The 22,570-nt window shown below is 44.5% G+C and overlaps 3 protein-coding genes across 7 annotated transcripts; 1 reads left to right on the top strand and 2 right to left on the bottom strand.

Annotated features, from left to right (window-relative positions):
• Nucleotides 1–1,452: 1,452 nt before the first annotated feature.
• On the bottom strand, nucleotides 1,453–7,686 carry FDXACB1 (ferredoxin-fold anticodon binding domain containing 1). 3 transcript variants are annotated; one of them, XM_077919773.1, is made up of 6 exons: nucleotides 7,553–7,686; nucleotides 6,668–6,862; nucleotides 5,581–5,737; nucleotides 4,687–4,890; nucleotides 3,424–3,582; nucleotides 1,453–2,819 (listed from the first exon to the last, which is right to left on the bottom strand). In XM_077919773.1, exons 2-6 carry the CDS (start codon nucleotides 6,849–6,851, stop codon nucleotides 1,634–1,636), a joined length of 1,890 nt encoding a protein of 629 aa, XP_077775899.1. In that variant the 5' UTR covers nucleotides 6,852–6,862; nucleotides 7,553–7,686; the 3' UTR covers nucleotides 1,453–1,633. The 3 variants fall into 3 exon arrangements, with proteins under 3 accessions (XP_077775899.1, XP_077775901.1, XP_077775900.1); XM_077919775.1 differs by having other exon boundaries at nucleotides 1,453–2,459; XM_077919774.1 differs by lacking the exon at nucleotides 3,424–3,582.
• Nucleotides 7,687–8,377: 691 nt separating this feature from the next.
• Nucleotides 8,378–15,678, top strand: CFAP68 (cilia and flagella associated protein 68). 2 transcript variants are annotated; one of them, XM_028707495.2, is made up of 4 exons: nucleotides 8,378–8,471; nucleotides 11,923–12,150; nucleotides 14,041–14,107; nucleotides 15,318–15,678. In XM_028707495.2, the coding sequence occupies exons 2-4, from the start codon at nucleotides 11,926–11,928 to the stop codon at nucleotides 15,494–15,496; spliced, it is 471 nt and encodes a 156-aa protein (XP_028563328.2). In that variant the 5' UTR covers nucleotides 8,378–8,471; nucleotides 11,923–11,925; the 3' UTR covers nucleotides 15,497–15,678. The 2 variants fall into 2 exon arrangements, with proteins under 2 accessions (XP_028563328.2, XP_028563329.2); XM_028707496.2 differs by lacking the exon at nucleotides 8,378–8,471 and adding an exon at nucleotides 8,671–9,192.
• Nucleotides 15,679–16,025: 347 nt separating this feature from the next.
• On the bottom strand, nucleotides 16,026–20,767 carry CRYAB (crystallin alpha B). 2 transcript variants are annotated; one of them, XM_028707493.2, is made up of 3 exons: nucleotides 19,817–20,767; nucleotides 16,864–16,989; nucleotides 16,026–16,376 (listed from the first exon to the last, which is right to left on the bottom strand). In XM_028707493.2, exons 1-3 carry the CDS (start codon nucleotides 20,012–20,014, stop codon nucleotides 16,173–16,175), a joined length of 528 nt encoding a protein of 175 aa, XP_028563326.1. In that variant the 5' UTR covers nucleotides 20,015–20,767; the 3' UTR covers nucleotides 16,026–16,172. The 2 variants fall into 2 exon arrangements, with proteins under 2 accessions (XP_028563326.1, XP_028563327.1); XM_028707494.2 differs by having other exon boundaries at nucleotides 16,864–16,986; nucleotides 19,817–20,719.
• Nucleotides 20,768–22,570: the final 1,803 nt, after the last annotated feature.

The raw sequence follows: 22,570 nt of genomic DNA, 5'->3' as shown, positions 1-22,570 counted from the left end.
GAGCGTCCAGACTGATTGGATTAGTTAAGGCTTGGCTGGCATGAGACCCATTCTCCATTCTTCCAGCTATCCTGCACAAGCTTAGCAGACTCAAAAGGCTCAGGATTCTGTAACAGTCTCTTATTTTAACCAAAGAAACAACTGTGACAATCCTCTCTAAAAATAAGAAACAGCACTTGCTGATTTAGGTCTTTGCCAGACCTGATTATAAATATGTTGGCATTTTGTTACTCATACTCTTTGCATTCCACCACCTAATGATGTGGGCATGGCCGAGTCAACATGGTGACATTGCACAGCAAGGTTGGGAAACCTCAGGCCTTTGGGCCAAATGTGGCCCTCCAGGCCTCTCTACCTGGCCCATGGGACCCTCCCCAGTCCACACCCCTCTCCAGTCCTGCTTTGCACCCTCCCTGAGTGTTTTTGCCTGGGTGAAATGTGCCCTTGAATTTTGATCCCGCTTCTTGCTTGCCTGAATTGTGGACAGGGCAGGGCGTGTGTGAGAGAGATTGCAGAAAGTAGTTGATTGTACAAAGGTAAAATTCACATTTGTTGCTATACTCACTTTTGCATCTGGCCCCCCACACCACTAGCATGTGGCCCCTGAAAGGCTGTCCAGAAAGCAAAGTGGCCCTTCAGCTGAAAAAGTTCCCCCACTCCTGCTGTAGTAGAAGTTCCTATATAGGAGCCGCTGTTAATGTAGCAGTCGGCACTTTGGACTTGGATGAGGGAGGCCCAAGGTAAAGTCCCTGGCTCAGCCACAAGCCTTGCTAAGTGAAATTAGGCCAGTTACCATCTCTCAGCCTAGCCAGGTTGTTGTGATGGTTGAATTGTGTGCATTGCCATGAGCCTGTCTGCAGGCTGGCAGAACTGAAATGTAACTTCTTTTTCAAATTGCATCGTTTATCCTAAAGACTTTGCAGGAATTCCACTTCAGAAATATTATCTCTTCGGATACACAAACTGAACAGCTTAACCAGGGTTCAGCAAACTTTTTCAGCGGGAGGCCAATCCACTGTCCCTCAGACCTTGTGGGGGGCCGGACTATATGGGGGGGGGGGGGGATGAACGAATTCCTATGCTCCACAAATAACCCAGAGATGCATTTTAAATAAAAGCACACATTCTGCTCATGTAAAAACACGCAGATTCCTAGACTGTCTGCGGGCCGGATTTAGAAAGCGATTGGGCTAGATCCAGCCACGGGGCCTTAGTTTGCCTACCCATGGCTTAACCCTATGTACCTCGCAGTTACATCTCCAGAGTTTCCATTTATGCCATTCCAAATAAGCAAAAGAAGAGTTGATAGGACTCAATTAAACTGCCTTGTATTATTTTCTCTGACCAGCTGCAGCCTCCATAAGCTTTTGAACGGGAGCTAAATACAATTACATCAGCCTGCAATGAATAACCTCTTGCAAAAAGAACTCACTGAGAGTGACAAGAGTTAAACAAGGTTTATAAAGTGTTTGACTTTATTGCCTTAAATAGGAAAATAGAAAAAGGTGGTGTATGCACCACCTTCAAGCCCACCCAGCCTTTATAAAAGGCTTGCTACGGTTGGCCTGATGTTAACACACACAATTTGAATTATGGAGTCCAACAAAACCTGTCTGCACAGAATGATAAAGAACTACCTAAGTGTCACATGCAGACAGCGCTGTATTTCTTTCCTAAGGTTCACCTGCATCGTTGCCACCTGCTGGCGACTGAGTGCTTTGTCACAAGACTGGTAAGTGATCCTGTAGCAGAGGCTGGTTTGCCCTGTGCCTGGGTGCTGAAAGCTGTCAAGCAGTTGGATAGACACCACTGATTCAGAAGAGACACACCTGGCAATGGCATGGAGCTGGGTCTCATTAAACTCTTCTGGTTTTGAAACCCAGAAGCTGACGTCATGAACGTAGGAGACTGGGTAGAGGGAAAAGCTCTTGAACGGACCTAAATGCCCTCCTGCAAACTGATTTAGGAAGCGCTCATCAGAAGTCCAGAGCATGCGCCAGTCAAAGATTTCACATACATGCATGGCCAGAAGATCAAGGTTCAGCGAAGCATAAACAATCTCTCGATCAATGCTTGTAGGCTGCCACGGCGTTGTACTTACAGTCCCTACACAAAGTTTATTTGGGTCTGGGTCAGAAGTGTCAGGGGTCACACTGAAAAAGTACTTTGATTTAAGGAGCTGAAGTTCAGGATTCGCAAAAGTATTTAGCTGTGTCTTTGGCTCGTCCACTGTACAGTCTAGCTTGAAGCCTGAAGGCTGGAGCAGAGCACATAATGTACTTGTAAGGTTTTCTGCAAGGAGCTGGCTACACGCTTCTTCTGTGCCCTTATTAACCACACAGATAAAAACAGACTCATGAAAAATGGGCAGAGCGTGAGCAGAGAGCTTGCATTTCCTAAATGCCAGCCCACTGAGGACCAGGAAAGTCCCCAGAGGAAGCTCTCTGTCTTGTACAGTTCTGTGAAGAGAAACAAGAAGGGAAGGTCGGAGACAATAATGTCCAAAGATCCAATCTCTTTCCCAGCTGATCAAGTTGCCACCCTGATCTGTATCATCCCAGCTAGGAAAGCCAGAAGGAAAGGCAAAGGCCTCTGTATCCGCTGCAGCTTTATTAACCACAGACTTGGCTTCTGGGTTACATTTGGCAGCAGGAACCATCCAAGTGGCATCCAGAGTGGAAGGAGAGCTGTGACGATCTTGGAACATCAAGGAAAGAGAAGCACTCACTTTCTGAACTGGGAAAGACTTGCCAAGCTCATCAGTGAGCTTTTCGTTTATTGTTCTTATAGGATGTTCCGAATTTGTATCCAGGAAACCCCTATTTAAAAACAGGGGGAAAACAACAGAAAGCAATATTCTTAGGTCTTAGGCAAGTCATTAAAATCGGATTTTATATTTTAAAGTACAGCACTCTGTTCATGTAGCACCAAAATGTGCAAAGGAGCTATATGATCCTTAGTGCGTTTTGCAGGTGGGAAGACCATCTGGCAGCAAATGTTTCTTCCAGATGATCCAAGACAGACAGGACTATTTGTCTTTTGACAGCTGGAGCCCCCTTCCAGCAGTAACGGCAGCAGGATATCGTGTCTCTAGTAGTTCAAAGCTACAAAGAGATCCCATGAAGCAGAATTTGAATGCAGCTTTCCCCAGGATTTGGATTCAGCAAACATCCATTAAACCACAATATATTTTATACATTACAAACTTTAGATTAAGATTAGACTGCAATGCCAACCATACCTACTCAGAAGTAAATACTAGTCAATGGAACTTGTATCAAAATTAACATTGTGAGGACTGGTCTAAAGATCACCCCAGGGCTAAGAAAATAAGATGCCTACTGAATTTTCCACAGTCCTCAACTGAGTGACTATGCTGTATATTTATTAACTTCAAATGGGTGCTGAAACTCAGTTACATACCTGTTAATCTTATCTAGAAATATCTCTGGAACAAGGAAGGAAACCAACTTTCCTTCCAGTTCTGTTTGAAAGATCATAGGCTTGGGATGCTGAAAAGGCACACTCTGTGTGAATATGTGATTCAAAGCTCCTTCTACATGAAAAGGTTTATCCTGACTCCTGCAAACAAACAAGCCAAGAATATTTAAATAGACACTCTTTATTTGCACCAGCATAAAACCAAACAAACTATGCAGAGCTACATGATCAACAGTAAACCAATTACAGTGGTGCTTCAGGTTACAGACGCTTCAGGTTACAGACTACACTAACCCAGAAATATTACCTCGGGTTAAGAACTTTGCTTCAGGATGCGAACAAAAATCGTGTGGCGGCGGTGCGGCAGCAGCAGGAGGCCCCATTAGCTAAAGTGGTACCTCAGCTTAAGAACAGTTTCAGGTTAAGAACGGACCTCCAGAACGAATTAAGTTCTTAACCCGAGGTACCACTGTACAGTGGTACCTCCGGTTACGGATGGGGTCCATTCCAGAGGCCCGGCCATATCCCGAAAAGTCCGTAACCGGAGGCGCCCTTCTGTGCACATGCACGGCCTGATTGAGCACTTCTGCACATGCATGTGGCATGCAGAGCACTTTTGCGCATGCACACACAGCGAAAGCCGGAAGTATACTTCCGGGTTTGCCACGTTCGCAACCCGAAGTTTACATATCCAGAGGGATACATAAGCAGAGGTACGACTGTCGATTCAGGGCCCTGGGTATAAATGCCAGGCTGGCCGAAAGTAAATGGTGGAAGGAAGGCATGGGAAACTACTAGCGTGCTGACTCTTTCCCCCAGCATCTCTGTAGCACTTAACTGGAGATTGAGATCCAATCCATTCCCTCTATCTACTAACCTGATAAAGTCGTGAGAACCAAAGACAATTAAAATGCAGCCTTCCCAATCCTGGTGTCCTCCATGAATTTTTAATTTCAACACCCATTACCCTAACCAGCAAGGTCAGTGAGTCAGGGCTGGTGGGAGTCAGCAGTCAAAAACATCTGGAGGGTACCAGACTGGGAAAGGCTGGTGTAAAATATAGCACTCTTGCTGCTAGAGGCAGGAATCTTATACAGCAACATCCAGCAAAGAAACTTCCTTGCTGTTTCTTAAACACGGAGGCAGCTTCAGAAGCAAGAGCAGATGCTAATATGCTGGTTACCATGGCAACACCCACAATCACATCTGGAATGCCACCATCTGCTGTGCTGTGCTGCAACTTACCTGTAACCTGTACATTTATATCTGCAAGCATCCCCGATGTTAAATGGATGAATGTCGCTCAAAATAAATCCTGCCTCCGCTGCCATAGCCACTACTTGCCAGCTGTTATGCCATTCCCTCACAGGCTGGTCTGCAGGGGTACCACCCTGCCCTCTGCAAAGTGCCACATGGACCTCGCCTTTCTCTGCCAGGACTTCTGCACAGCTGGAAAAGGAAGAGAGGAGTGATGGGTAACATTCTTTTGTGCCTGAGGCAACACTCTGCTGCCTTCTTGAGCTGTTTCCAAGAAGTCCTTGGATTGTGTAGCTCTTAGCAATATTTTAGGGGGTGGGGGAAGGATTGTGAGAGTTGCACTTTGGGAGGGGAAAGAGTGTGTTATATGATTGGTTACTGAGCTTGGGCAGGTATGACAAGAAACTTTCATCAAAAGAAAGATTACAAAGAGAGGAAAACACATAGTGCTTATATTTTCTCACTGGACCTTAACAGCATTGCTCCAAATAGGATCTTTATAGTTCCTATAACTGGAGGTGTTTGCTGGAAAGCTTGCAAAAATGAATAGCAACTCCAAGGCGCAGAATTATTAGTTCTCTTGCATGAAAACCCTGGTGCATTTCCCCTACTTATACAGACCATCTGCTACCACACTGCCTCATTGCTCAAAACAGCCAATTGCAACAAAGCATTTATTTGTATATAGTGTTTAAAAGGAAGCGCATCAACTAAATATGCCTGCCTGTATAAAACCAGAACATCTGAACTTAGCTGGCTCACATTTATATCAATTTTATATTGAAGATAGGTTTTGGTGTAAGGTAGCAACATCAACTGAAATTAACACACACCACCTTCCCAGTAACAAGAGTACATTGACATGGCTCATTTTGGCCTCACCTAAAGAAAAACCTGGCAAGAAGCTCCCTGTTCTTTTTCACTCCAGCTTTTCTCCCACAGTGGGGGAAGTTGAAATAAATGCAATCAAATTTCCGATCAGCTGGCAAAAAATGCTCCTTCAGTTTTGTGCAGTCAACACAAAAGAGAACTTTAGCACCTGGAATGGTAAAAGAAAAATGATATGTAAGATACTTGGAGATTATCTTCATGCAATACACACTTTAATGGGCACTTGAGAAAGGTAGAATCTTTATTATTATCATTATCTTAATGAGACACTGCCTGGAAGGGTATTCCCAATGCAACAAAGGTAACAAGTGAAAGCAAATTTATATATTCTTTAGGCTTGAATTTGCAGGGGTCCTCACCCAATACCCACATCACAGTTCCTTGCTTCAGGACAAGGTCTTCCACAAATTAATTCACCTAAACCTGATTGTTGTGCCCACAAGTACACAGCAGATACAATAAATAGCTTCAAATGACTCAAAAAGCAAGTCAAGCTAGACTGAAACAAGATTCTTTCCAGCTCTCTAAATGTGCCAAGAATGTAGATGACAATGCTGTAACTGATTCCTTTTGACTGTGTGACTGTGGCCTGGCTAATGTGGAGCCATGATTTGTTTTCATTTAACTGCTCTGGGAAGTCACTGAACAAGTGGAACAACTTCCACAAGCGCAATCCAATTTTTCCTTTCCCTTTCCCTCCTACAGTTTCTAAAAATGTTTTTATTTTTCAATTTTGTTCAACTTGCTCTAATCAGATATTCTGAAAATGCAACTGTGGCTTCTGCACACCATTCATTTCCCTGGTCCCTTAATCCTGCTTCTTCCATCTCACCTACTGCAGGGCAAGTCCAACTTGCTATAAAGAAGAGAACAGATGGACCTCCAGTTACTTATTTAGAAGGTTTACATGTCTACGCAGGATCCTAGCAACCCCATTTATCCTGTGGCATCCCAGCAAACCCCATTATCAGAGTCCCAAGAAGCCAATTTGCTCTGGTGAAAATAGTTCTCCAACAACAGCCATCAGAAATTATGCAACAAACAACATTTCTTTTTTGATTGTTCTTCTTCCTTTTACCTCTGTCCCTCAGATATTGTATGTTGGACTTGGCAACAGCTTGTCTAGTTGCAGTAGCTTCACTCTCATAGCAGGTAGCAACAATGTGAGCCTCACAGTTCCTTGCTTCACACAAACTGGCAGAGAAGGAAAAGTTTCCTTCTCCAACTAGGAGGAGACAGGGCTGATGGTGCAGAGGCCTCATGGTGGCAAAACCTTAAGTGGAGAGAAATGTAATAAAAATAATTATTATTTATATCCCGTCCACCTGGCTGTGTTGCCGCAGCCACTCTGGATGGCTTCCAACACATATAAAAACGTAAGAAAACGTCAGGCATTAAAAACAAAAAATATAGGAATCGGCTGGTTTCAAAAACATCTAGAGTTGTCTCCAGTCAGCAAAAGCAGCATTTGTTAATAATATCCACCAGGCCAGCCTAGCTGACATGACAGCAACATAGAAAATCCTTTGTACGGGTCAAAAATTCAAGTTCATAAGCAAGCAAGTATTCTAATCTTACTTTAACATACACGAATACATGCTGAAAAAAGGTGTATGGTGACAGGAAGCTGGAGACAAAGCCAAGATGTGAATCAAAGTAGCAGCAAGTGGTTTATATTGTTTCATTAATCATGTTAATTCAATGCCGTGGTTTAGCACACCTTCATTCCTTATACTCCCAACACTGCAAATATTCTATACAATTATTAGTATTTTTTAATACCAAATAATGAAGAGTGCAGTAAAGATTAAGCATTTTAAAATTTGTGAATTTAGAAAAGCAAGTCCTCAAAAAGAAAAAAAAGTGAGTCCTCCTGGCTCTCTAAAGGTTGGATATACAGGTGAGTAGATCCCCCCTCCTTGAAGCAGTAGTGAGTCAGTATGAGACTGCAGTCACTCAGTACCTCACACTGAGATTAGGGGAGAGAGAGATCCAGGGTCAATACCCCGAAGCCATGAGGTGACCTTTCTTCAGCTAGTCCACTCCACTCTGCTGCCCTTCAGACGCTACTGTGACTACGAAGCCCCTTCATTCCTGACCAGTCCTTGAAAGCATGTTGTGAGAGAACAAGCCGGAGGAGGTTGAGCTGGGAGAGAATTAAGTATACACCGCCTTGGAGCTCCTTCACGGACGGGCAGGATATACTGTATGCAGTAGTTTTCCCCCTAAAAAAATGTTTAGGGTTACTCTCATTTTGACTCAAGAAAATCACAATTTTATAGTTCAATTCGGGGGAAATAAAAACAGTAAACGGACAAAAGTACAAAGATTCACAAAATGTTTAGGTGTATGTGTACCCATGCGTACCCCCAGAAAAAAAAGCACGGACTGTACATAGCTGTCAGTATTCCCTTTTTTTGCGGGAAATCCCCTTATTCCAGCGCCATTTCCCGCTGCTATCCCGGATTGTTAGATATCCTGTAGACTGTCCCTAGGACAAGTGAGGCTGCTGATCCCTTATTTTCGAGGCTGCTGATCGCTTATTTTCAAATCTGAAAGTTGACAGCTATGTGACTGTATGTAAACAAAGAAATAGGGGATTCTTAGGGGGCGTGGCATAGGACCCTCCCTCCCGCAGAGGGCATAAAAGTGGCAAAGGACTGTTGCCCCCCGCCCCACGCCTTTTCCTTTCTTCATTGGGTCTTTTAACCCACTTAGGTCTCCCCGCAAACACACCTTTCCACTCTCCCGAAGCCGGCGTCACGGTATGTTTACGTCACTTCCGCCAGCGTGCGCCCTTCGCTTCCGGCGCGCGCCGTTTGGGCGGTTGCCTTGGAAACGGCTTCCTGCTTTTCCTTCCCCTTACTCCGCCTTTTTATCAGGTGGGCATAGGGAAAGGGCCGGGCTCCGCTGAGACCGAGGGGAGGATGGAGCGGGGCAGGGGAGGGGAGGGGAGGGGGCGGAAGGGAAGGGAGCTGAGGAGAAAAGGAGTCTTGAGGGATGGCTGCTAAAATGGAGTTACCATATTCAGATGCAGCCTACCATCTTTTCCTGTTCTTAACCTTCTTCCTTCGGGGTTGTTTTTTTGACAATTTACAAAATAATTTTTATTAATTTTCAATTACATTCCAATAACAGCCACATTATACCAATACCAATTTATAATACAATTACTAATACCAATCATTCAGATACCGAATTATATAATTTAGGTGCCCCCCCCCCCGTGTGCTAGAATGGATGGTTTGATGATTTTCTTTATTTCTGCGTTCCAAAATCTTATTAATTTCAATTACATTCCGATCATGATAATCCCTTATACAACAATTGCAATATTAAAAATAACATTCAATGATTTATGCCATCATCACCATTTTTTGGACAATATTATTGAGGCCATCACAGCTAACAGGAGAGCACGAAAGCCTCGGAAGCAGCAAAATTAAATAACAAAATAAGGGAACTTTTTAATATATACAAAGCACATGTCCATATCACACAGGTGGACATAGGTCTCCACAGCAACTATGTTAGGAAGATTAGTCTGAGAGTGACTGGCCAAAGTTCTTCCACTAGACAGACTCTTCCATCTGATCCAGCAAGGTGATTCTTTGGTTGGGCTCAATGATGCATTGCTCGGGGGGAGGGGTGCAGTACTGTTCAATGCACATTTATTAGAAGTGTGCCCTAATAGCCTCCATGGTGCTTACAAGTGTGCATAGGCTTGTACAAAAAAAGTTAAATGATCCCTGGACGGTTAAGTCTAGTCAAAGGTGACTATGGGCTTGTGGCGTTCATCTTGCTTCAGGCCAAGGGAGCCGGCGTTTGTGCGCAGACAGCTTTCTGGGTCATGTGGCCAGCATAACTAAACTGCTTCTGGCACAACGGAACACCATGACGGAAACCAGAGCGCACGGAAACACCATTTACCTTCCCACCACAGCGGTACCTATTTATCTACTTGCACTGGCGTGCTTTTGAACTGCTAGGTTGGCAGGAGCTGGGACAGAGCAACAGGAGCTCACCCCATTGTGGGGATTCGAACCGTTGACCTTCTGATCGGCAAGCCCAAGAGGCTCAGTGGTTTAGACCACAGCGCTACCCGCTGTAGGCTGTTTTCAAATCAGGTAACTTGCTCATCCCTAAAAGCTTTTTCAAAAGAGCAATAAGGGAGTGAAACCTGCCTTTAAGCATGCACAGATTGCCTTCCATTTTGTTTCTGAGCCATCAGAACCAGCGTTATCAGAAGGGAGGGGAGAGCTTTCAGGTACACACTCTGAGTGTATGGCAGGATTGTGTTCCAGTATGTAATATGCACACCTTTGTGCTAATAATGTTTCTGGGAAATTAAATATACAGTGGTGCCTCGCAAGACGAAATTAATTCATTCTACGAGTTTTGTCGTCTTGCGATTTTTTTCGTCTTGCGAAGCACGGTGTCGGGAAAGTTTTGGAAAAGCTTCAAAAATCACCAAAGTCTTTAAAAACCTCAAAAAAGGCTACCATACCGCGTTCTATGAGTTGCTCCTCGAAGTCAAGTCGCAACTGTATTAACGGTGTTAAGAAAAAGGAAACAAACTTGCAAGACGTTTCCGTCTTGCGAAGCAAGCCCATAGGGAAAATCGTCTTGCGAAGCAGCTCAAAAAACAAAAAACCCTTTCATCTAGCGAGTTTTTTGTCTTGCGAGGCATTCGTCTTGCGAGGTACCACTGTATCAGGCAATATTGTGCTTATTTAATTTTAAGATATTAAGATACAAGGCTTGTAGCATTGGGGTGGTATTCAACTAAGTTTTATTCAGAGCAGTTCCATTGAAATTAGGGGATGTAACTTAGACATGTACGTTAATTTCAGTGGGGCCACTGAATACTACCCTTAATTAAAAAGATGGTTCTAGGGAACTCGAGCGGTGAGTTGTACAAATCATTTTTTAAATAATTCTAGGTTTCAAATCTCATCAGTATGCAATTGAAGTGGCTGCTTCAAACATTTGGTTGTATTTCTGCCTGCATATTATTATGCAGTGCAACCTTTTGAATGTGTTTAGGCAGATCTAAATGCTGCTTATTTCAAGGGGCCTTACTCACTAGTGAGGCTGTATAGGAATACTGTACAGCTGTATCTTAGTGCTTGACCTCCTTGATGACAAGGTCCGGTCATACTGATTTTTGGATAAAAGTCTCTCACCCCATGGATGCTCAGAAACCAGTGACATCAGGACTAGCCGATGATCAGGAAGTTGCATCACAAACAAAAGCAATCAGTTTTTCTGGCTGCCTGCTCCAGTTCCTCCTGCCACCTTCCTTTGTAAGGGCTGCCAAAAAAAAACTTCAGCACTTTTTAAGATCAGCTACAGCCTTGAACTTCACTCTACTGAGGCTGCCAATTTTGGCTAAGATCCTGAGGCAAAATTACAATTAAAACCAAGACAAATAAGCAAGAAAATGTGGAGAAATATGGATGAGCTCAGTTCTTCAGTTTTATCAGCTACAACCTCTTCTGATTCAGAGGTATTCCCCTACTGAACTCCAGTTCCAAATTTCAGCACAATCCATCCTTCTAACCTATCCACATGATGAAACCATCCCCATATGTTTTGGTTAAAATAAGATCTTTCAGCAGTTAATATCACTGTCCAGTGTCAGGGAATCAGACTGATTTTGGTGTGGGAAAAGAACTAGAGAAGCATAGGGCTGAAAAACAAATTTTAAAAGAATGTAAAGTTATGTTCTAAAATGTAGAAATAGTTAAATCCCAAGTGTAATGAGGAAGTAAGTCCCACTAAAAGTGGGTTTTCAGGAGTACACAAGTTTATACTTCGATTGCAAGAGGTGTAGTAGAGGAGCATGTACCATATTAGTTGCATAAAATAAATATTAAAAAATAATATTAAAGGAGAAACATAATTTTAGGAACAGTGATTAATATTGTCTTTTTTTCCTGAGACATACCTACACAACAGACAAGGAGTATGTGCCTGTGCAGGTTTATTCAAAAGTAAGTTGTACTGATTTCAACTGAACTTTGTCTAGTAAGTCAGTGTGTATGGGTTTGCAGTGTTAAAAGGTCATCTTGAACATGTTTGCTCTGATGTAAACCACTATATTGTGGCATACAGTTTGTGTGATTAGGATTATAGCCTTAACCTTCTTTAATAGTTACTTCCTTAGGGGGTATTAGGAGTTTTCTGAGAAGGCAGCTCAGGACATCTTCAAATACGGTTCCCAGAATTTGCTGAGAGAAGACATGGCACTTGATAGGTTTGTAGTGTAGTTGTGCCTTCCCTAATACAAGTTGTTTCCTGTCCTCATTTGACGTTTCTGTCTCTTCCTAGGACATGTCCCTATCTTGCTTCTTTAACCCCCATCATGGCTGTTTATTACGTGCCAATGGTCATGGAGAAGTGTGGACAGATTGGAACAGCTCTGCCAAATTCTTCCAGTATGGCTGGAGGTGCACCACCAACGAAGACTCCTACACCAACAAAACCCTCTTGGGGAACTGGAACGAAGAGCGCTATGACATTCGGAAAATACTGCAGCCCAAGCCTCTCCCTTCCCAGGTCAGAGTACCATATTCACATTGCCCTGTTTGTTAGCTTGTTAACGTAAAGTGAAATATTCAGCCCTCTGGCACAGGGGCGACTAACCTGCGGCCCTCTGGATGTTCTTGGACTTCCATTCCCATCAGCACCAGCATCCAGTTAGGGATTAGGGGAGATTAATTCAGCAGCATCTGGTGGCCAAAGGTCCTCCACCCATGCTCTAGTACGGGGGTCAGCAAGGTTTATCTTGCCTGGGCTGGATTGTGCACCCGCGTGAGCGTGCACCCCCGTGATTTTTGGCTTCTGCGCAGACGCGATTTTTGGCGCCGTGGAAGCGAGGCGCTGCGCTGTGCCAGTTTAGCGCAGCGCGTGAGCAGGCAACTCGGTTTGGGGGCAGCTCGTGGGCAACTCAAATGACCTCCATGGGCCACTTCCTGCCCATGGGCCTTAGGTTGCTGACCCCTGCTCTAGTACTCTGTGTTTAATTTATCTTATAACCTGTTGAATGATTCCAGCCCAGCTTTAGAAGAGCAAGTGTGAAGATAAGATACTTGAACTGCTTTACTTCCCTGTTTAGCCACGGTGGTTACTGGTCTCTGGAGTCCATCATTCTCTTTCAGGCTAATCTATGTCACAGTGTTGTGATGAGGATTTAAAAGGCGGGGGCACCATGCAGGCCCCTTGGGGGAAAGGTGGGATATAAATGTTCTGTTGTATTTTATATTTGAAGGGGAGCTTGGCTGACCTAAATCAGGCATCACCTAGGAGCTCATGTCTGTTGCTCCAAGCTCCAAGGAAGAAGCACAAATGTAATAGTAGGCAGCATTCCTGTTTATGATGTTGTCCTTCCTTGCTTTCCGTCTGTTCAGTTCCAGTTTATTTTCTTTGGCTGCAATCCTATGTACACTTCCCTGGGAAAGAGTCCCACTGAACGCATTTTATGAGTAAACTTGCATAGGATTGCAATATTAGCCATTTCATCCCACCAAACCCTCCTCCACCACGCAATACCTAATTATACCCAGCCTTTCTGCCTCGCTAAGCCAAGCCAAGCTGGTGTTGCTTTGGTGATAAGGCTCGTCCTCTTAAAAGTTCTACATGATTTTTTGTCTAGAAAAAAAAGGCAAGTAAAGGGGGGCATGATAGAGGTGTACAAAATTATGCAGAATACAAGTATATGAAGTTGCATGTGGTGTGAATAAAAGGGTAAAGAGGCATTTATTTCCCATAACACTGGAACCCAGTGTGGTCATCCAATTAATCTGAATGTTTCAAGACTTGAGGCAGACAGAAGGAATTTCTTCTTCACAGTTAAACTATGGAATTCACTCCCACAAGATGTTGGGATGGCCACCAACTTAGGCCTTATCTACACTTAGCTTTTGCCCGGTCTACCAGGCATGGATCCGTGTCCAAGAGATTTTATTTTTTTTAACTTGCGATAACCCGCTCTTAAAAGCTGAAGCACAATAATTGGCAATTCGGGTTTCCTGCAGATTGCTGCAAAGCAAAAAATAATAATAATAGGTGCTTGAACACGGAGGTTAAAGCGTGGACCATGCCTGAAAAGTGTGGAGGAAAGGTAACTGTGGATAAGCCCTTAGAGAAATTTAAAAGAGGATTAGAGAAATTCATGGAGGTTAAGGCTGCTAGTCATCCTAGATATATTCTACCTCCAGGATCAGAGGCAAGATGCCTCTGCCTGAGTACCAGAACGTGAGCAAGAGAGTGCTGTTACCTTCATGCCCTGTTTGTAGACTTCCCAGAAATACCTGTTTAACCACTATGGGAATTGAGATTCTGGACTTGATGGGTATTTGGTCTGATTCAGCAGCCAGTCTCTTCTTAATGTTCTTATGGTTTCTCAGTTACCGTAAACATGCACTCAATCTGTGTTTTCCTTTTCAGTTTGCTCACTATTTTGAGTCCACCTACACATCGGACTACTCCAAGGAAAAGCCCCACAGTACAAGAAGTAGGTACATAAAACTGAAATGCAGGCACTTAATTTAAAAGCTGCAAGAGAACTTTGGGAAGATCTAGGTCTTCCCCCAGTTCTGAATCCTCTATTCTCAAATATTCCTAACAGAGCTGTCCAAATAAGAGGAATACAGAAGTGATAATGTATAATGTGTCTTGAGGGGCCAAAGTGCAGCTTAGAACAACAATAAGTAAATGACTGCCATGAGTCAAGTGTCAGTGGACTCTGGTGGTGACAGCAAGGGACCTGTAGGAACACAATGAAATCCATTGCAGTACGTCCTGAAGTACTAGCAGTCTGGATGCAGAATTGAATGGCGCCACCCCCATCTCCCCTGAAGTTGTCAGCTATCCGTGGGAACTGTTTCTACTTAGAAAGTGGCAGGCATCATCATCATCATTATTCATATGATTTCTTACCCATTCTTCCTCCATAATGTCCCCAGGGCAAGCAACAGCAACATAAAAAGGTAGAGTTAGTCCATGATTTAGAAAGCAACAAAGACCACCCTGATAGTAAAAAGGTAAAGGGACCCCTGACCATTAGGTCCAGTCGTGACCGACTCTGTGGTTGCGGTGCTCACCTCGCTTTATTGGCCAAGGGAGCCGGCGTACAGCTTCCAGGTCATGTGGCCAGCATGACTAAGCCGCTTCTGGCAAACCAGAGCAGCGCACGGAAACGCCATTTACCTTCCCGCCGGAGCAGTACCTATTAATCTACTTGCACTTTTGACGTGCTTTCGAACTGCTAGGTTGGCAGGAGCAGGGACCGAGCAACGGGAGCTCACCCCGTCGCAGGGATTCGAATCGCTGACCTTCTGATCGGCAAGTCCTAGGCTCTGTGGTTTAACCCACAGCGCCACCTGTGTCCCAACCCTGATAGTGCAAGAATGTAAATTTGGAAAATATACATGATTGCATATGCTGAAATTTGCTGGTATGCAAATTGGAAACTGCACCCATAGAAATGGGTGGATTCAGGTGCAGAATCTTCTGTACTGCACTTGTGATAAAGCAGCATGTCCCGTATGACTTTCCTAATGTGCCTTCTCAGGTATTCAGCTCCCTTTTAGATTGGCAGAAGCTAAGACTGCCTTTGGCTGCTGTCGAGTTTGTTCAGTGCAATGTGTTCATTCCGCTTTACTGGCTTGCAACTGCCCTGCCTTCTTTTGAGCTCCTCAGCCTTGTCCTCTCTCTGCTCTTAGGAGTTATGCGAGATGTTCACTGGTTCCCTGGACACCAGCCAGAGCTGGAGCCTCCTCCAATCAAGCCAACTGCCCGGTCATGCTACATGATAGATTATGAGCCTCCACAGAAGAAGGGAGCCTGCTGCTTGGTTGACACGAAGCCCAAAGAAGAGCAAGGGACTCCGCTGAAGCAGTAGGACTAGAGTAGGTCTCTCTTCCGCTTCAGGACAGCCGGGGTTGCTTGAAAGGCCCTGCCTGTGTGACCTAGTTGCCCCCTCTTTTCCCCACCCACCCATCCACTTAAAAGCTAGGCTGCCATGCAGCAACTCACAAAACCATGTCTGTGAATAAAAGAGTCTGTGTCAGAGTGAGAAGGAGATTCTTCTTACTTCTCATGGCTTGGTGTGTGTGTGTGTGTGTGTGTGTGTGTGTGTGTGTGTGTATAAAGTTTTTACTGTACTTTCCCTCTGACGTTTTGTGAAGCACCACCTAATTTTTGTTTGTTAGCTGTTACATTTGTTTTTCTGTGTAGCCAAAGCTAGAAGAGCCAGTGAAATTATTTTCCCCCAACACTGTTTGTGGTTGCTCTGCCAGAGCAGAAGGGAACTCTGCATGTGCTCAGAGCTATTCTCCCTCTCTTTTTTTTAACACAAGTTTGCATGCTGTAGGGCTGAGCCCTGTCTCAAATTGACCCTGCCCCGAAGATTGAGGAAAGAAGCCGCCAGATGCTTACTCATCGGTTTATTTGTTAGTAAACAAGCTCATTTGCTTAGCACAAATAAATAAGAACAGCCAGCCAGTGACACCGCCTGCTGTTTGCATCCAATGGAAAGGCTTTCTTGGGTATAAAAGAGTAGGTCTCAAAGGGCATGTCTACTTCCTTTGCGCTGCTGGTACGGCAGATTTCTCCTCCCTGGCAATGGGGATGGTGCGCTCTGGGACTTCCATGGCTTTTCTTGGTCCATTCACTGTCAGGACACCATCCGAAGAGAGGGAGGAGGTGATGGAGAGGGGATCCACATCAGCTGGGATCCTGTACTTCCTGTTGAACTCCCTGGCAATGAAGCCGTGTTCATCCTTTTCAAAAGAAAAGGGGGCGAGGGGAAGAAGAACATAACCATATATGTCTGGTTGCAAATGGTTTACTATAAGGGGAGCTCATAGTTCATTGTTAAGACACACTCTTCCCATTCAGAAAGTTCAGTCCCCTGGGATACCCCAGTTTAGGGGTATCAGGGCCTGGAAAGACCACTGCCAGAGACCTGGGAAAGCTGCTGCCAATCAGAGTGGCCAGTACTAAATGAGCTGGACCAATGGTCCTTTGCTGTGGTCCAGCTTTGGCTTTCTCAGATTTAAAACCAAATGAATAAATGAATGAGGGACCATTTCTATTTCCTCTGCCCAAGGCTGTCTCTCTGAGACTCTTCTATGTGGCAGGTAACATGGCACTGTTAACGTCTCCTTCCTTGATGGGCAACCTTGTCTAGAATGGGTCAATTTCTCCTTTCTTCCACCCTGCCTCCCATCGCCCTGCCAGCTGCGCTCATGCCAAGACCAGACCAACCTGGCGCTCCTCATGTTTTCCGTGAACTTCAATCACGTCTCCCAAAACCTTGACTTTTAGCTCCTCAGGTGAGAAATGCTTCACATCGAGGTTTACAGAGAACTTGTCCTTATCCAGTCGCATCTGCTAACAAAAGAGTCTAGTTAGGGCAGTTACAATATTTAATGTTTACTAATTGTTAGGTGCTGTATGTGGAGCAGATAATTAGACATGAGGTCTTGCCTGTAGCCTTATGATCAGTGTGGTAGATCATTTGCTATTCCACATCCCCAAAGTGTAAGACTGTTCTGTATGCTACTTTCATGGTAGCATGCGGGTTAAGGTCAGGCAACATTTCTTCATGTTGAGGGCTGCAGTCCTCCAGAGGAAATCTCTTGGAACCAGTACAGTGGTACCTCGGGTTAAGTACTTAATTCGTTCCGGAGGTCCGTTCTTAACCTGAAACTGTTCTTAACCTGAAGCACCACTTTAGCTAATGGGGCCTCCTGCTGTTGCCACGCCGCCGGAGCACAATTTCTGTTCTCATCCTGAAGCAAAGTTCTTAACCTGAAGCACTATTTCTGGGTTAGTGGAGTCTGTAACCTGAAGCGTATGTAACCTGAAGCGTATGTAACCCGAGGTACCACTGTACTGGCAGTAAGCCACACTCCCATTCTTCCCTCTTTCTGTCTCTACCCTTCAAACACGCCCACCCACATAGAAACAGGAAGAGAGTTGGCTGTTGAGTGAAATCTTTTCTATAAGCCTTCCTCACATGGCAATTGTGCTTAGGAAAAGAAAGTTCCCATTGATGTGAATGAGGTTTTTTTGTTCAAAGTCTAATTTCGGGGGGGGGGTAGGTGGGGCTGCTGCCCATCTCCACAGCTGACTAGGAGTGGGGCGGTGAGATAGAGGTCATGCATGTTGATAGTGATTATTATTATTATTATTATTATTATTATTATTATTATTATTATTATTATTTTATACCCTGCCCATCTGGCTGGGTTTCCCCAGCTACTCTACGTGGCTCCCAATAGAATATTAAAAACACGATAAATACATACATAAATATGAGGGTTTGTTCCCCCTTGTAACATTGATTGGCAGTAGACTCAGGACAGACAAAAGAAAGGACTTCCCCACACATTGCATAATTAACTTATGAAATTCACCCCCATGGGATGGGATGATGGCCAGAATATTTGCTTGCTTTACAAAGGGATTAGACAAGACTATGGGGGAGGAGAGTTCATGCCAACAGTGGGAGACCAGTGTTCAAATCCTCACTGGGCCGATCACTGCGTCTCAGCCTAATCTACTGCGCAGGGTTGTTTTGAGGACCAGAGGGAGGCAGCTTGAGCTTTTCGGAGCAAATATAATAAAAATAGTAGTCATGGGGGCTATATAAAACCTCTTCAGTGTATCACTGAATGCCAGTTGCTTAGGTAGCATCAATGAGGGTTGCTTATCGCCTTCAGGCCCTGCTTGTGGGCCTTGCAGAGGCATCTGTGAGAAACAGGTTGCCGGGCATAGATGGTCCTATCCAACCAGGCTCTTGTGTTCTTAATACAGAGAAAATTATGGCTTTGATGTGATGGATTCTCAAAGCCATAATGCTAGAAATGAGCTGTGCTGGCATGGAAACTCTACAACACAAAACAGGCAGAAGGGATCCACCAGTGTAGCTACCAGAACTTTTCCCCACGGCATCTCCTTTTCCCCTTGCAACTCGCTACCACTGGAAAGTCCCCCCCACCTGGCACCCAATTCTCTTCCTCTGTTTTTAGATCCAGGTTCTTTGAAAACAGATCTGTTTGACTTACCACAATTTACCCTTCTCGGCTTTTATTCTCCCTCACCTACTTCCCCATTGTGTCTTGTCCTTTAGGTTGTAAGAGCCTGCGTTGTTGGTTTTTAATTTTTGTACAGCATCTAGCCATTTTAGGGTGTAATAATGTGAAAATGCATATTGCACTGTACAGTTGCATCCTAATGAAAAAAATATAATGAAAGAAATTCCATGCGTGGAATGATTAACAACCGCAGTAAGACAATAACAATGCTAACTGTCAGCCATAAAATACAGGATGGCTAATCCAACAGGGCCTAAACCTCAAAGTCACACAGAGTTGGGAAGGACCTTGGAGGTCATCTGGTTCAACCTGGTGCTCAGTGCAGAATCAAGCTGTAGCTACAGGATCTCTTGACAGGTGGACGTCCAGCTTCTGCTTAAGTGGAGGATGCCCACCACCTCCTGAGGCTGGCTGTTCCACTTTTGATCACTTCTTGCCCCTTAGGAAGCTTCTTCTAACATTCCCCATTACAATTCCTAGTCCTTCACAGACATCTTGCCCTTGTTGACTACCATATTCACAGTGTGAGTGCATTCTCCGCAGCAGCCTCCCAGGCTACAGAATGTTGCTCCCTTTTTTGACTCTGTACTGCACAAATCCATCAGGAACTTCTCCTGTGTGCGTCCTATAGAAATGGATACTCTTACACAGCTTTGATTATGGCCTACACAGAAGAACTCCCTTTTGTCTTTCCGCCTCCCCCCCTGCAAGCAATCCTCAGCCATGAGGTTTCTGTTTCCAGAGTTTATCATTCAAATGAAGTCTACTTTTAGATCTAAATCTGGCTGTTTTCTGTGGGCTTTCCTGTGTGAATAATCTTCACAGATGACTCATTCCAGTTTCAAAGGTATTCTTAGCGTCACTGGAGAAAACAACAGGTTTTTGTGGCGGGGTACGTTAAGGGGCAGATATCGATTTTCTTCGCCTTCAATCTTGGCGAGTCTTTATGTTCCCTTTGTCAAGGATTTTTACGTCACCCGTTTAAGCTCATAGTAAATATGCAGTTAAATAAATTAACTGATGAAGGGCACAAACTGCAAAGGGGACAGGTGTCCCTCCAGCTGGTTCAAGGACTGCATGGGAGCTGGGGGAAGTTTAGCAAGAGAAAATATTTTTACCTCTGAGAGTCTGCTCTCAAGCCAGCTGGGGTTCCTTAGGATGGAGGGTCTCAAAAAGAAAGAGCTGAAAGCTGAGGAGCTGGGGAGCAGTTCAGATTCCACAAGGTGCTCCCCAAAAGTCTGGTTGAAGATGCGGCTGGGCAACAAGCTTGATAGCAGGGGTCTGCGGAAGAAGGGGTGGTGAACGGTGATATCCATCTGAGTTGGTCCCGGAGGAGACAGTGGGCAGCAGTGCACTCCAACAAGCCAAGAGCCAGGGCTTTATATGCTCCCTGGTGCCAGGCTGTGCCCAGGCTGAATTCTCTGGAATGGTGATGTCAGGCATTTCATTATCCCTGTTCTCCCATCTGCACCATTCAGCGCTGGCTGGCAGATTAGCTGGAGATTTGTACATCCCACTCAGCACCCACATTGCCAAGGAAAAAGAACACAGCTAAATTCTAGCAGGTCAGCATGAAATCTCCTCGCGCCCCCTCCCTTCTTATTATATATTTTTTATATTTTAAAAAAAGCCCGGTCAGGCCGATCTGGTATTCTCTCCTACTTCGGATGCCAGCGCCACTCACACAGTTACTATCTTTGTCTCACACAGAGAGAAACAAGGCACTGTTGTATCTCTGTCGCTTGGAATCTTCCGATTTCCATTGCAGCCGGGCTGTGTCCTTCCTCTCCACTCTGGCTGTGTTGAAACAGAAAGGTTACTCAATGAGACGTCTTGGTCCCTGTGATGTAAAACTGATGCTCAAAGAGTTGCCCAAGAAAGTCAATTTGTGGCAGAATCTGCACAGGCAAAAAGGAAGTCCCATTCCACTCAGTGTGACCAGCGCTTACAAAACTCACTGCCACAAGATGTGGTGGTGTCAGCAACTCCTTTGGGTGGCTTCTGTTGTTTTTAAGGGCGAGATACATCCGTGGAAGAGATGCCCACTGCTAATAGCCAGGATATCTGAACATCCATGTGCCTCTGGTTACAAGATGGTGGAGGCAAACAGGACATACCTACTGCCTTAATGCCCTGCTTGTCATCTTCCAGAGATCTTCAGGTGGCTGCTGTTAGAAACATCATACAAGTGCAGAGGGACCAGGCAAGGATTTTTCCTCTTTCATAGAACCATAGTGCTGGAAGGTGCCTTAGAGGTAATCTAGAATGTAAGAATAGCCTGCTGGATCAGGCCAAAGGTTCACCTAGTCCAGCTTCCTGTTCTCACAGTGGCCAACCAATCTAGCTTAACCCAGTGCTCAGTGCAGCATCAGCAACGGCAAGATCCATGACAGATGAATTAAATACTTTCACTGAGAGAGATCCCAGAGTTGAACCATTGGGGAGTTTCTTTAATACTTAGCCGAAATCTGCTCTCTATTTACTTTCCAGTGATCTGTTTTAGTCCTGTCCTTTGGAGTGACACAGAAAAAGTCTTTCTTTCTTTCTTTCTTTCTTTCTTTCTTTCTTTCTTTCTTTCTTTCTTTCTTTCTATCATTTGACCTTATTGATCTAGAAGCCTTTGCTTGCTTGAATTCCATTTCTGTTCACGTGCTCAAGAGGTTATATTGAAAGAAGGTACCTTGTTATCCGTTTGGCCTCCTTGCCATGTTTGGATCTGAACTTTTGAATGTTTGTTTACTTCCTCATACCTTTCCCTTCAAGCCAAACACTTCCCATCCCCGTTCCCTCCGATTCAGCTGCTAAGAATAAGAGCTGACTAATGTAGCCTACTGGGTTAAATTTAAAACTGGGAGTGTTAAGTCTGATTGCTCAGGCTCCTGAAAGGAGATGCAAGGCTGCAGCCAGCCATTACACCACCTCCAGCTGAGCATGACATGAATGCTGCCTGACCTGTTTCCACTCTCTCTGTTCCTCTTTCTTCGCCCCCATCCCTCCAAGGGTGTAACCCGTGCTGTGCGTTGGTGGTACCCGTAGCTGGGAATTGCCTTTTGTCAGATCTGTAGTTGTGATTGCACCTGAGCTGGGGCCTCTTGGGGAACTTGCAGGCAACAAGAAGCACCCCTCCAGTAGAGCTGGCCAAGCTGAGCTATGATTGCTAAATTTACGGAAGGACTGGACATGTGTTGCCATATGCTGGCAATCATTCCCATGCCCTCCTTGAGAGCTTCTGAAAAGCATCTGGCTGGCAGCTATTGGGAATTGTCTTTGCCACGACGACGGCTTATGTTTTGTTAGCCCAAAAATGGAAAACGAACAAGGTCCCAGCCAAAGAAGAATGGCAACTTAAACTGATGGAAGATGCGCAGCTTGTGGATCTAACTTATAGAATAAGAGAAGAACATTCGTTTAAGGAAGATTGGAAAATGTTTATTGAATATGGGGGGGGGGAATTGTGTACACTTGAAAACATTGGCAGCATTAAGATAAATTCAAGAGTGTAAATAAGTTTTGATGGAAATAATAATGGAATACTGAATGGTTTAGGACAGGTTATATAAAATATGCAGGGATTTATGCTCTGTAAAATGAACCATGGAAAGAGAAGAAGGGAAGTCATTGATATTTTAAAGTTGTTTAAATGAATATTCTAAATTGTGAAACAGAAAATTTAATAAAAATTATATATATACACACTAGGGATGGATGATTCAGTCAATTTCTGCATCTCTCTATTTCCCAAACTTCAGTCCAATTCACTAAATTTCCACATTAGTTTGCAGGGTTTTTTGAAGTCCTTGCAAAAATTCACCAGCATTTTAGTGTGCACTTCCCTTAATCCATTTTGGCAAGCAATTTCACCTAATACAATG

This window comes from Podarcis muralis, chromosome 15, assembly GCF_964188315.1.
Source record: "Podarcis muralis chromosome 15, rPodMur119.hap1.1, whole genome shotgun sequence".
Classification (NCBI taxonomy): Eukaryota; Metazoa; Chordata; class Lepidosauria; order Squamata; family Lacertidae; genus Podarcis; species Podarcis muralis.
The sequence above is the reverse complement of the archived record's forward strand: the minus strand, read 5'-3'. Positions and strand labels throughout refer to the sequence as shown.